Raw genomic sequence first — 15,060 nt, forward strand, 5'->3', positions numbered from 1 at the left:
AAGAAGTTAATATAAGGGTGACATCCAAAGGGAAGTGTTACAAAAAATATGAATGTCACCCCATCTTCCACCCTTTTGTTTTTCATCTCAATAAATGCTTACCTATCCTTATTGCCCTATATAAGGGCACCCTCCCATTCTCATTTGGAACACACATATTTGTATGCTTGTATACACACAGTGCATGCTTGTATACACACTTGCATGCTTGAAGTAAATAAGATATATAGAAAGAGGAAGAGAGATAAGGAAAAGAGAGATATCTTATTCAAGGTCGGAGATATTTTGTACAAGGCCGGTTCCAAATCATCTTATAATTCCTCTCAAAATAGTGAAATTTTTGATCCCATCTGCCAATGGAATAGGTATAGTTAAATCACGTAAATTTTTGTTTCATCTCTATTTATTGTCTTGCATCTTTTATTACAAATAAAACCAATTACAAAATATTTTTACTACTTTTTAATTGTCATGTCCAATAAATTTTTATTGTAAAATAAATTATGAAAGTATAACAATTAAGTAATATAATTGTAATAATTCTTATTTTTATTATATAATTTTTTTTAATATGTATTATTTTGCAATTTTATTGTTTTAATCGTACTTTTATAAGGTTGTCCGATTTAAAAAAAAAATAAAAAATTTTTATTAAAATTTTATAATTATTTTAAATTTATAAATATTAATCAAACATGTTGTTGATTTGATTTTTAAATGATTCCTTATTTATTTATTTATTTTGCGAAGGAACCAACACAGGGGTGTATTAACGAGGGGCGGACGTGAGTTCCCGGCGGAGGAAATTTCTATCTCCCCATCCAAACACCATCCCACAGATATTCCCCAACTCGTCCCGTGGCTTCGTACGGCCGACGGGCGAGCTGGTGAGGCCAAGCTTGAAAGAAAATTTTGGAAAATTGTTGGGTGGGTCCTCAAACCCCACGTCAACGGCTTCACCAAACCCGCATGGTGGCGTCCCACCAGTGAGGTGACTGTAAATGGCGGACAATGACAAATGCTCTCTCTGTACGTAGAGAGAGAGACGGAGAGAAAAAGTAGAGTTTCTGGGTGAGTTCAGAGTGAGCAAGAAGTTTTATTTATTTATTTGTATTTTAGATATCTTTAGCTTATGAATTGAGATAGCGTTGTGTTGCTGAAGAAAGACATGGGTTCTGCGTGTGCGTGGCTTGGGTGGTTTCCCAGAACCTCTTCGCTCTCGTTTCCTGTTGCTGCCGAGTTGCCTACATTCGCAAGTGGTATGAGCTTCGACTCGTTTGAATTATATGCTTTATTCCCGTGACAGAAATTTTGAGTTTTGGTAGTTTTAAATCCACACATTACTCTTTCACACTACTTTTGTGCTTAGTTGTTTAATTGGTTGTTTCACTTGAGTATTTTTTCTAGAAGAATTTTTCTTGTGCTGGAAATTTTGGATTTTTTTGGGCATTTGACTGAATCAACTTAGCTGAACTGAAATGTGTCATCCATATACTCAGATTTGTACATTTGCATTTATTCTTGGCGCATGCGGTGTGATGCTTTCAATTTTTGTTTGTTTGATAGGTGGGAATGCTAGGAAAAGTGACAGTTTCAAAAAGGGTCGTTTTTTAAGTGAGAACGAACTCTTTCACATCCTCATACGAGTATCTCATTTATTAACTTTTTTTTTTTTTTTTTATATTTACTTTTGCTAAAAACTCAATCCAATATGGCCTAAATTTTAGTTTAATTGCAGGATAATATTATGCTTTACTGTTTGTTTAATTATTTGTTTATTTTTGAAGAAGTATTTATTTGTTTAATATTTGTAGATAGTATACTGCAAAAGTGCTGCATTGTTTTATTTTATGTTTTCTATTTTTATTTTTATTTTATTTTTTTTGAGACATTTGAGCTATAGATTAGTTGTGCATTACATGGACCTGATTAAGAATTTTCGTATGCTGCCGGAACAATATCCTCTTCTGATTTCTTTTTCAAATGTTGTACAACAGTGTTTTTGATGTCAATATATTGAAAGTTAAATAAAATTTAAGTAATCACATTCTTGACATGGATATATTCAAGGTAGAATTTGTTGTTAGCTTTATGGATGCATTGGAAAAGTTTTTGAGGTTGATTTGTCAAATTTTTTCTTTTTTAACTAAGAAAAGAATAAAATTAATGATATAAGAAGGGAATATTCAAGTCAGAGGATAAGAAGTCCTCCTGAAAAGAAAAACAGAAGCACAAAGCGAAGGAACAAAATCATGACAAAAAAGCCTGTCAGTCCTGATGGAAGTTCAACAAACATGTTTTAAAAAACTGCAAGCTTTGTGCATTCAAAGGGAAGCCATAAATCTAATCCTATCCCAAAGGACCTTGTTTCTAGTGAAGCTATGGGCATTTCTTTCCAACCATAATCCCCACAGCACATCCAAGAGTAGCTGGAATTGCTGAGCAGATTAAAGGGCTTCCTGGTATTATTGTTGAAGATATTTTTCAAAGGACGGATCTTCCTCAGAATTTTATTCTTTCTCCTCAGATTGGAATCAAATCAGGGTATCCTATCCTGAGGACCCTTGGTGGTCTGCAGTCAAATATTCCAAGGCATGGGTTCATTTTTTGGCCAGACATGAATAACAGACTTGCTACTTTGGATAGAATTTCTGGCCGTGGGAAACGACAAGTTGAACATGCTGACTCTGCAATCATGAAGATGATAGTAGAGACCATCAACTTTTTGAATGCTTATTTTCTAAAGAAGTATATTCTGAAATTTTTAGTTCCTTTTGCTTCATTAAAAACTCCTCCAGCTGGGAAGGGGAGTTGCAGTGGCTTACTAACCTAGGGAATGGAAGTAAAGCTGACAAAGCAAAACTTATCTGAGCTGCTGTAGTATACCATATATAAAAAGCCAGAAATAGCTGCTTATTCAAGAATGAACTGGTTACAATTAAGGCTACTATTCAGAGAGTGATGGTATGGAATTAGTATTGGTGGTTAGCACAGGTTGTACTAGTTGTGAAGTTTGTTTTGCTGTTTGCTGTTTTGCTTCTGGGCTTGGCCCTTTGAACTTTTGTAACATCCTATTAAGCTAATATATTCTTCTTGCATTATTCCAAAAAAAAAAAAAAAAACATTATTACCAATAATAAACTCAATTTAAAAAATTCAACATAATTCAAATAAAACACCAATTAAATTGATTATTTTCCATAATTCCACTTCTTGAACAATATTACTGCAACAAATATTATGTATTTAGATTTAATATTTCAAAACATAATTTTCTCTGAAACCACCAAGCCTCAATTGTGAAAACCTACCACACTATGAAGTGCACAACCCCAAGAAGACAATGGTATACGTTTCTTGTGATTTGGGCAACCTTGGGCATTCTCGAATTGAGTTTGAAATTGGAGTGTGGAGCGTATGAACTTTCTCTATTTGTTCTCCCTGCAAAGGTCTCAGAACCCTTTTTGTTTCCTCGTTTTCTTTCTTTCTCTAGTTAAGGTTAACTTTAGCTTAAACTTTTACAATAGATCTAAGGTCCATCGAGAACCTTCTCCAAGGCATGAATCCATACATCATTTTTGCTTAATTTAAAAACTTAATACATTTACAAGTTAAAACATAATAATATACCCTTAATACCATTTTATCCTATCATTTGTCAAATTAACTTTTTGTCATGTGATTACACAGTTTCCTTTTTCACAGTATAAAACATTGGCCTCCTAAATGGGCCCCACCAAATATTAAAATTTTATGATCTTAAATTTTAGAGTTTTAAAGGTTAAAATTTTTTAAATCAAAAGAATTTCTCCTTTTATTTCAGGGTCAAGATGTTAACTTTCCAACTATAATAATAGACAAAATAGAAATATTCATGCAAATTTAAATTATTTAAGCATTTTATTTCTTAAAAAAATTGTTTAACTTTACTCATTTTTATTGAACACTAAAAATTTCACAGATAAACGGGCAAGCATTTATCAACAAATTAGTGATTATCCTATCTAAATAATTAATTATGCTATTCAATATAATATGACAGTATTATCCTGTAAAATAAATAAACGATATATAACACAATTTAAAGCTTATGAATAATGAACTTGGGCCTAGCATCACAAGCCCATGTGTCATGGAGAAAGAAATTGAAACCATTAAAATGGATAACTTTTTCTGAATTGACCCAGTTTGCTTACCACTTTATTTAGGTTCCATGACCATTCTATTCTAGTCTACACTCCAATTCCTCTGCCCACTTTTACTTTCCCACCATACATGTTGCAATCAAAGAATGTTGCTTGGGTTCCTACTCCTTTCAGGTTTGAAAACATGTGGTTGGATAATGATTCCTTTCAGCCCTTAGTAACTCTTGGAATGAGGATGTGGAGCAGGGGTGGGTGGAGCAGGGGTGGGAAGGTTTTAGATTCATGAAAAAATCGAAGAGGTTAAAAGAGAAGTTGAAAGATTGGAATAGGGAGGTGTTAAGAGATTTAAGGTTTATAAAGGCTAGTATTTTAGCCTTTTAGGAGAGTTAGCTAAGTTAGATAGGAAGGAAGAAGATAGTATTCTCTTAGGGGTGGAAGAGATGAGAAGAGTACCTTTGAAGAATGAATTTGAGGAGGTGCTTATCAAAGAAATGAGGAGTTTGAGGCAGAAGATGAATTTTAAATGGATCAGAGATGGTGATTGTAATTCTAGATCTTTTCACAAGATAGCTAATGGAAAATGAGGAAGAATTTGATTTGGGAGTTGGAAGTGGATAAGGGGGTCATTATCTCCGATTAGAGTCAAATTGCTTATGAAATCATTAAGTTTTATTCTGATTTGTACTATGAGGAGGATGATGGTTGACTAATTAGATTGGGACCCTTTGCTTGGTGTGGTGGTGGTTTGGTTGGAGAGACCTTTTGAGGAAGAGGAAGTGAGGGCCTCAGTTTTTGGGATGGAGAGGGATAAAGCTCCAATACTTGATGATTTATGGCTTTCTTTCAAGATTGTTGGGAGGTTGTTAAGGTTGATTTGCTTAAGGTTTTTAATAAGGGTTTTGGGAATGGTGTTTTAAGCAAGAGTATCAATTCCATCAAAATATTGATAGACCTATTAGTTTAGTTTCTAGCAATGTTTTAAAAGATGAATGCATAAGGTGAGGTGTAAGCCTTAAGCGTTGGAGCGTAAGGCTTCTGAGAATTTGTTTTTATGATAAAAAATATGTAAATAAATTCTATATATTTTTAAAATAAGAAAAATATAAGAAAATCACAAATATAATGTAAAAAAGAAAAATTATATATACTTTGCAAATTACTTGTTAGGCATCCAATAATCCCTAACTTAAATACATGACATAAATCACAACAAGAGATAGCTATGCTATTACAAAGTTCAAACTATTTTCATGATCTAAGATACAACTCTCAATTATTTTGGGAAGGTTGAGGTTCAAGAGTTTTAGAAATCAACTCATACTATGACATTCCTGATATACAAACATGTAGTTAAAATATTCTAACCAGTTCTAACTTGAGAATCACGTGCCTAAAATGCGTAAGCCTAAACAAAGAAGGGGAAAAAGGCGTGCCTTTTAAAAAAATGCGTAAGCCTCATCATGTAACGCGTTAGCCTTTTTGGACTTGCACAATTTCCCAACCCTCTTGGATGTATCTTGGATGTAGCAACTTCAATGAAGCTTTGGGTAGTGTGCTCGCAAGTTGTTAATTTATTGTTAGAGGGTCTCTGTGTTAATTAGAAGCTCGTGCCTTTTAAACTGACTTTTCAATTAATTTATTGTAAAAGTATGCAGTCTCATATTTGTATCACGTTATTCATGTCAAATCAGCTAATTTCTTTGTCTTCATAATCAGCTTTTTTGTACTCAACCATGAGGTGATTCTGCTTTCCAAATTTGCAATCCAATTTGAAGAGTTTTGCTATTTTGTGTGTAAACACGCAGAGAAAGTACACAAATCAAATTGCCATATTTTTTTCCAAACTAAATCATGATAATTATGTAAAACAGTTTAACAAACCTAACTCTTTACCATGTGTGAGACTTCAAGAGTAACTTTCACTTGATGAAGTTGTTTCACAGCTTGTGTGTTGTAAACATCCATGCTTGTGTTGACTTTATCCTGTAGTTTTATTTTTACTTTTATTATCATTATTTTTTATAAATTATGTATCTTTAACCATTGAATACTGTTTAAGTTAACCAGTAACGAATACATTTATCATCAACTTCAGTAAGTTTGATTTATCTTTTCTATTATGAGCAACATGTGATTTCTTGATCGGATAGTCTGCTCGTGTGTTTTCTGATGCTTGGACGTGCATTTATCAACATGAGATGTATGGATTGCTCTTTATCTTCCACTGTATTGTGTTTAAGCTTGTACTGCAAATAATTTTTTTCTTCACTGTAAAATATATATATTTTCTTAGTCTTCCATGGCAATAATTATTGTCATTGCAACCTCTGGACTGGTTGGTTCTCATGCAGCAATCCAGGTTTCAAGTGGAGAAGAGTGGAACAGCATAGAAAGATGCCGTGTTGTTGGGTTTCAGCAGCATCTTATAAAGCATCATACTGGAAGTATTCGGAAACAATCTGCAATCTACAAGAGACAATATAGAAAGTATCTGGTGAATGCAGCTTCTGGACATCCTGTTGAATCGGACCCTGAAGCTTTTAATCAGAATAAAACTTGGGTATCTGTGAAAAATGCCTTGGATGCTTTCTACAGGTTTTCGCGACCTCACACAGTTATAGGAACAGTTAAGTCAGAATTTTATAACATAAATCCTACTAAAGTTTTGCATTCATTGTGCATATTTACCACCTTGCAGAAGTGGATTTTTTGAATGAATGGGATGTACTTGATTTAAAAAAAAAAAAAAAAAAAAAAATACTCTATAGGTTTTCAATATCTAGAGAAATTTAATAAGGGTTCTGTTAATTTTTTCTAAACAGGCACTGAGCGTAATCTCGGTTTCTCTTCTTGCTGTCGAGAAGTTGTCAGATTTTTCTTTATTATTTTTCACTGGTGTCTGGGAGGTAAGGCCGAGTATTTTAATTAAATTGAACATTATTTTTGGGCACATGTAATAAATATGGTTCTTGCAAAATTTAATATTTTTTACTATTTTATTTCTTTCTTCAGGCCCTGGTAGCTGCCCTTTTCATGAATATTTATATTGTTGGACTAAATCAGTTGTCTGACATAGAGATAGACAAGGTAGTTCATGTAAAAATCCTTTTTTATTTATAGATCTCTACAGATGCATTGCATTAGTTTGGATTCAGTAGGAAACTTAAACAGCTGGCTTTTAGAATTTAAGAGCTGTTCACTATTAGTACAAGGTACAAAGGGCACGAAACACAACCCAGGCGTGCATGCACAGGCCTTAATCACTATCTGAATTTATGTTAACATACATGATTCATGCCCTAGATTTGTTTCCAAATATGAAGTCAGATGGTTTGATCCAAATCCTTCCAGAATTATGTTCATCTCTTTTTGTGCACTTGCCTCAAACACTTTGTATATGTTACAGACTTTGATTCTCTGATTGTTATTGTAATGTCTGATTGCATATATTCATGTGTGTTTTATTTCAGGTTAACAAGCCTTACCTTCCGTTGGCATCAGGGGAATATTCTGTTGGCACTGGCATAATGATTGTTACATCCTTTTCCATTATGGTATTAGAATTTAGTAGTTATCTGTTATAGTTGAAATTAGTTTTTCACCAACGTCATTGTCTAACCCAGGTTTGGCATTGCATGAGGACAATGTGTATATTTTGTACTCTTCATTTTTGTTATTGTTTTGTTCACCATCAAGGAATGGATGCCTCTAGCAATTTTGCTAAGAATCCATTAAATCCTAGGCACGACTACTTTCTTATTGTGTGCAGTCATTTTCAATGCTTATGAATTCTTCATTGCTGCTGATTTTATTTTCTTAACATAAAGGTATGAAGCTAAAGAAACACATGCACCACTTTACCTTTGTGAGTTTTATTTTTTCAGGGGGAAGGTGGGGCGGCTTGTGAAAGGGGAGTACAGTCTGCATTGTGCGCAAGTAATGGGTGTTCTAGAGAGGGCCTAGAGAGAAGAACCAGGCAATCCCCAAGAAGCTTGAGTGTGAATGGTGGTAGGTGAAAGTTCTGTTGGTTGGAGGGATTCCCTGAGCAGGTAGGAGCCCAAAAATTATGGAGATTTCTTTGTGTGTGTGTGTGTGTGAGAGAGAGAGAGAGAGAGGCCTAGGGAGTAGAACCAGGCAATCCCCAAGAAGCTTGACCGTGAACGGTGGTTGGTGGGATTCCCTGAGCAGGTAGAAGTCCAAAAGTTATGGGATTTCTTTGTGTATGTGTGTGTGTGTGAGAGAGAGAGAGAGAGAGAGAGAGAGAGAGAGAGAGAGAGAGAGAGAGAGAGAGAGAGAGAGAGAGAATGCCACGTTATGTCTCAACCAATGAGTAGTTGATAAAATGTTGGCCCAATGGAGCAGCGACTGGGACACATTTTAGGGATGAGAGAGAAGAAAAAAGCAACACGTGAGAATGACATCTGGCAGACACTTTGGTAGACTGGGAAAAGTCTGAGGGGGTTGGTGATGTAGGACAAGAATTAAGACCTAGGGAAGATCCTTGCTAGAGGATAATCAAGAAGTATTGGGTCAAGGAATTGTGGGGTTTAGTAGGATTATGTGTATTTGGGGGTTGTTTGTAATATTTGTGTAATGTAAGGCTTTGTTTATAATGCATATAGTTTAGGGGCATGTGTGTAATTTGATGTCTTTAGGCTTTCTTATAAATAGTGTGTGAAAGCCATTTTGTAGACCGTTACTATTGAATTTGAATTGAGTTGTGAACATGGGAGTTCCCCCTGGTATCTCCTCTCTCCTCCTCTCTTCCATTTCTTTCTAATCCCCAATGGCTGCAGAACCTTGATGCTGCCCCTGCATCATTTGGTTTCAGAGCCCAATATCGGTCTCAATTTTGCCATTTCAGTCCCCTATTTTCCCCTCACTCTTCTTCTTCCTCTTTTCTTCTCCTTCCTTCTTATTTCCTTCTTCCTCCATCTCTGTGCTGCCTTCTCCATTCCTTCTCTTTCTCTGTTCTCTCTGCCGTCCGGCAGGTCCTTGCCTCTATTTTCTGCTGTCTTCAACGCACTGCTCTGCCTGCAGCAGTTTTATCCTCCTCTCTTCCCTTCTCCCTTCTTCGTTCTTCTTCTTCAGCTTCTTGTCTTCTCTTCTCTCTGATACTCTGCATTCTGAATTCTTTTAGTTTTTTCATCTTCCATTCTCTCTATTATTCACTCTCTCTCTCTGTTAGCCTCTCATCTCAGTCATCTTTGTTTTTAAATTTCATTATTAAAAAAAACCCCCAAAAGTTAGTTTCTGAACTTTTTTCTGAAATTCCAGTTGTGTCCCAATTTGTTCTAACACAACCTTCCAGCACCATCCTGCAACACCATCCATTCCATTGAAAACAGAAACCTCCGAAACTATTCCACTCAAAATTGCATCACCATTCCAGTCCTGTGGCCCCACGTGCCGGCCAAACATGCTCCAGACGCAGGCAGTTCGAAAACCCTAGCCTCCTTGCTTTTCATATCATTCCACCAACACCATTATACTCCCCATTCCTTGATCTCCCTTTGCTCCGAAAATCATTGCCATAAAGTTGCCGCAAGCAACTCACTCACTTCACGTGCTGGTGACGTGAATGAGAAAAGTTGCTAGAGTCCCTGCAACTGCCAGTTTTGCAAGAAATTGCCTGCAGCCACAATTTTTTGGGTTTCTCCACTATATTTTGATCTGCAGCATGGTATTTTGATCATGGACACAACATAATGCAATAAAGTGCAATAATTTGACATGAAACACTAGAAATTGAAGAATTATTGTACCATCAGCACTTTGGAGTGTGAATTTGTCACTGGCAGCAATAACAAATCAATTTGCATTGCTGTGTTTGTGAGTTTTCTTTGTGAATTTGTTTCATTTCAGCACAATGATCAATATAAAAAATAGAAGATAGTTTTTGAGAAATTGGGAGCAAAGCTAGTGAGCAAATTGTGTTTAAGGATTTTGGTGATATATTTTTGTAGTATATTTGATCAAATCCAGCAATATGGTGACAGCTTAGTGGAGAAATGAATGGCTTTTGTCATGCTCCGCCTGGTGATATATTTTTGTAGTATATTTGATTAAATCCAGCAATATGGTGACAGCTTAGTGGAGAAATGAATGGCTTTTGTCATGCTCCGCCTTTGAGCATAATATCAAGCCATTCCATGCCTTTCTTGAGTATGGGAAAAAAGTATGCAAATTCATTTTTGATGGAAGACGTCCTATGGATGCGATTTCTAGAAACAGAGTCATTTGTATGCAACTTCATCCAGAACCCCATTCAAAGTCTTATGACATATCTTCGATTGATAACAGTACCATTTATGTTTGTGAAAGAAGTTTGGTTCCTATCCAAATGGGTGATTATTTTGATCACGTTTGGTGTGATATCATACCCAAGAACATTGGCCATGTACTCTTTGGTTCTCCTTGGCTGGATGATTTGGGTGTGACTCAAGGACTTGAGAACACATATGCCTTCCACTATAATGGAAACAAAATCATTTTCAAGCCTGCTCTACTAACCAACTAGGACAAAGAATCTACGATTATTGATTATGTCAAAGTTACTCAACTTGAAGAGACCACCAGCAACACAATGAATATGTTTGAAGACGTCCACAGTCCTTCAAACATTCCTATTGTAGAGTTTTTCGTCCCGATGAGTTCATTGATGCTAATTATCAAGTCAAGTCTATGGTGCTGCCAATGGAACATGGTTTCTTGTCACATTCAAGCCCTGGATTTCAAAGAGTACAAGTTTGCTTCTTACTTTTGATCCTCCAACATTTCAAAATTTGAGGTCAAATTTTTTCTAATTGGGGGAGAGTTGATGCAACACAAGAAGCAAGACCTTGGGAAGATCCTTGCTAGAGAGTAATTAAGAAGAGTTGGGTCAAGGGATTGTTGAGTTTAGTTAATAGTTTATTACGTGTGGTTAGTATTAATTATAGGATTATGTGTAATTGGGAGTTGTTTGTAATATTTGTGCAAAGTGGGGGTGTGTTTGTAATTTATATAGTGTTTGGGGTATGTGTGTAATTTTATGTGTTTAGGCTTGTTGTAGAATGGAGAGGAGAGAAGAAGAGAAGGAGAGAAGAGAAGAGAAGAAGAGAAAAAGAGAGGAAAGAACTGAGCCATAGTTTTCATGGTTTATGTACATCTCCAGGTCTTCCCTAATATATATTATTAATAATAATAAAGTCTAAAGAACAAAAACACCCCCATTAACACAATCTAATTATTAAAATAGCATATTCTCTTCTTAAACTCCCCCCAAGATGGAGGTGTATAAATATCATCTAACTCGAGTTTGTAACAAATATTGGACAAGATGGGCTTAAATAAAGGCTTCATAAAATGTCGTCTAGAAAAATACATTTGATAGCACAAGGATTCAACTTATTAGTTCTTGGATTTAACTGATGGACAAATAACCAACTAAGCCTTATGTCATTTGATAAAGCCATCAGGAAGATTACGGTGTACACCCAACGACACCTAACCAACTCTTTAACCAGGAGGAATATCCGCCAAGTCCCATGTTGGAAATTTAAAATTCTCCCTAGGTTAAATCCTAATCACAAGTAGTATTTCACAACCTAGGGTCCGTCTATGCAAATACCAATCACCCAACAATTTAACACTGAGTAGGTGATATAACAGTTATAGCAAACTCAGTAGTTCCCAAGAAGATATGTATGCAGAAATTCAAACCAAATAAAACATTCACAATGATTTAAGTGCAAGCATACATATACCGAAAGTAAAGAGATAAGGGAAAGAGAAAGCGACATACGATATTTTATTGAGGTTCGGCTAATACTGCCTACGTCCTCGCCTCAAGCTCACAAGTGAGAGGATTCCACTAAATGCCCCCTAACGGGAGGAGCGGCACCAATTACAACCTCCCTCTCCTTACTGGGCAAGGGATCACAGGGCTGACCCCAACTTTTACAACAACATTTTAGAAATGTACAACTAATTTTCCTAATCAGGTCTAAACCATCCGGTGCTTTCTTAATCGGGTCTAAGCAATCTGGGACTCTTCATAGGGCGAGTCTCCCTATTCTGACCACACGTCGAGAATACAATAATCAATACAAATTTTTTGTACAATTTATGTGTTTCTCCAATAAGCAAATATGTACCAATACGCACAACAGAACCAATGCACTCATAGATGATAAGTATTTATGCTCAAGTGAGATTGGTCAAGTTATATATTAGCTCTCAATACTGCGTGTATATATGTATGTGCGAGAGAGTGATTTGATTCAATATAATATTATAATATATGAACAATGAAAGGAACGTTGAAACCCTAATAAGATATATCAACAAATATATTTTCAGTATTAAGCACAATAGAGATTAGGATCTAAGCTTGCTAAAACGTTTTATATTAAAAGCACAAGCAAGCTTTTGAATCTGGCAATGAGGATGCCAAGACTCAAAAGTAAATAAGAATTCTTCCCAAATGATATTTATCAATCCAATACAATGGGAATAACTTAGCTTACTCTCAAAAATCGATGTCAATCAATGCAAGTGAGAGTAGTAAGCTTTAAAAATGATGTATATATAAATGCACACAAGATATGACTGTTTATTCAACCTTCAAGTTGCAATGACTTTGCAAATGAAGATGAATAAAACAAATGCACTCTTTCTAAAAAATATGCAATCAAAAGAGTATAAGAAATAGTTTTAACAAAGAGCTTATGAAAATGTGGGAGTATGAGAGATTTTAGCACAAAAGGATTTTCAGAGAAAATTTGCTAATAAAAAATGCTAATCCCCTCTTTAATCAAGACAAATGAAGGGGTATTTATAGTATTTCTAAGAATTATAGCCATTGGGGACACAAAGGGAATTTTAGAAAAAGTTTAACCATGTTTAATAAAAAATTAACCCTTGTTAACCACGGTAAAAACCTGTCAACCCGAGAGGTTCGGTCGACCAAGGTCAGGGGCCGGTCGACCAACCAAGCAAAAGAACTGAAATTTTAGGCAAAGCTCGGTTGACCAATGAATGGGTCGGTTGACCAATCATGAGGCGATTTGAACCCTTCGTGGGTTCGGTCGACTAGGCAAAAAGGACGGTCGGGTACTTAATTGGTTCGGTCGACCATGGCGAATTATAACTAATACTTTGGTCGACTGGGGTAGGTGAACAATGTCCAACACAAGGTTCGGTCGACCAAGGAAGGTTAGTTCAAAACTGTGTCGGTCGACAAACACAAGTCAAACTTTTGACTTTTGGCTAGTTTGGTCGACCAAGGCTCTTATAACACAATAGGATGGTTGACTGAGGCACTTGAAAAGTCAAGGTAATGCCTCTTTCACCTAATAAGTTTTAATCCCTATCATTATAACACTTAGGCTTAAGGGATTCTTATGGTCATTCTATGGTCTTTTGAGCATTAATGCATGAGATGCAATTCTTACAGACTATAATTATTACAGACCCAAAATATAAAAACCAAATATGTCTTCTTCTCTTGCTCTTTAGTTTGTTGTGGAACACACCAAGTTGTATGCACTTTAAGTCCAGTCTTGGCTTCCATTTTCCCTTTTCATGTGTGTGATAGAAGATATAAACCTGTTTAAGAACTCGGCACACACATGGGATGCTTGTGCTTTTTTCAGCATCAAAATAGGGATCGGACTCAAAAAGCCAACATCCCACTTCCCTCAAGTGGTCAAGGCATCCATTTTTACATCCATTGCATGCTTCCACCTAGGGTTAGCAATTGTTTCAACATGCGAGGAGGGGATAGAAACTAAGGAAATAGGCAAGGCAAAGAACACATAGGATTAGAAAGGTGAAGAACTAAAACATAATGAGTGATAGGATAAGCAACAAAGGATTGTTGTGCACATGTTTGAGTACCTTTTCAGTGAGCAGTGGGAAAATCCAAGTCAAATTGGGATGGATCTCCAGGACCAAAAGTTGAAATTGCGATGGGTAGAGGAGGTGTCTGCATAGTGCATGGTAGCAGTGATGTCTGTGTCTGCTTGCCATTGTTCATAAACCTTCAATTTTTTCTCTAGATCAACAACGAATGGATTTGGAGGAGGGGTAGAAGATTTCTTGAGAGGGATAATGGTAGGAATAGGAGGATCAACACAAGGACTCGGGGGGGTGAGGGGCGCATAACTCATTGATGATATCAAAATAGATTCATCCAAGGAGGTCCAAACATTGGAAAAATAGTGTCCCCTAAAAAATGGTGACATCAGTCCTAACATATTTCCTACGGGCTACAAGTATGGGAATCATAACATATATATCTTTTCTGAGTTCTTGAGTACCCAATAATGACACATTTAACAACATGAGGAGGGAACTTCTTTTGACTAGTATGTGGAACATGAACAAAACATATGCACACAAAGACATAGGGCACGACGAAGAACATGGATGTTTTAGGGTACATGATGAAGAAAGGAATTTGTCCCCCTAGAACACTTGAGGGTATCCTATTGAGCAAAAATAGGCTGTAAGAAGAGTGTCGGTCCAAAAGTTTTTAGGAATATGCATATATAGGAGTGGAGACCTAGGATTGGCGTTATCCCGAGAGAGAGAGGGGGGGGGGGGGGAAGGTGAATTGGGTATTTAAAAACTTTATTGACTTTTTAACCGATTTCCAATCAATATCAATAGAAAACTTAAAGCATATATCACAATCACCACAAAATAGATATGAACATACACTTGTGGAAATTTAAAGAGAGTAGGAATAGAGAGAAAGACACCATGATTTACAAGGTTTGGCTATACCTGCTTACGTCCTTGCCTCAAGCAAACCACCTGAAGATTTCCACTATCTTGCTCCTTTAAATCAGGGCAGAGCTACCACTACAATCCCTTTTTATAGGCGGAGAAGCCTCTCCAAGCGATATACCCTCGCCTGGTACGGTTC

The 15,060-nt window shown here is 36.1% G+C and overlaps 1 protein-coding gene across 6 annotated transcripts in view; it reads left to right on the forward strand.

Annotated features, from left to right (window-relative positions):
• The first annotated feature begins 759 nt into the window (after nt 1-759).
• The window catches only part of LOC131166097 (homogentisate phytyltransferase 1, chloroplastic), an 86,522-nt gene continuing 72,221 nt past the window's right edge, over nt 760-15,060 (forward strand). Inside the window, exons 1-7 of one of the 6 annotated variants that reach the window (XM_058124372.1) lie at nt 760-1,071; nt 1,147-1,259; nt 1,567-1,614; nt 6,497-6,771; nt 6,968-7,051; nt 7,158-7,232; nt 7,616-7,699. In XM_058124372.1, coding sequence (XP_057980355.1) covers nt 1,019-1,071; nt 1,147-1,259; nt 1,567-1,614; nt 6,497-6,771; nt 6,968-7,051; nt 7,158-7,232; nt 7,616-7,699 — 732 coding nt within the window. In that variant the 5' untranslated portion in view covers nt 760-1,018. The remainder of the gene's footprint in view (nt 1,072-1,146; nt 1,260-1,566; nt 1,615-6,496; nt 6,772-6,967; nt 7,052-7,157; nt 7,233-7,615; nt 7,700-15,060) is intronic. The other 5 variants (XM_058124375.1, XM_058124376.1, XM_058124373.1 and 2 more) reach the window with 5 other exon arrangements.

The sequence above is a fragment of the Malania oleifera genome, chromosome 10 (assembly GCF_029873635.1).
Source record: "Malania oleifera isolate guangnan ecotype guangnan chromosome 10, ASM2987363v1, whole genome shotgun sequence".
Taxonomy (NCBI): Eukaryota; Viridiplantae; Streptophyta; class Magnoliopsida; order Santalales; family Ximeniaceae; genus Malania; species Malania oleifera.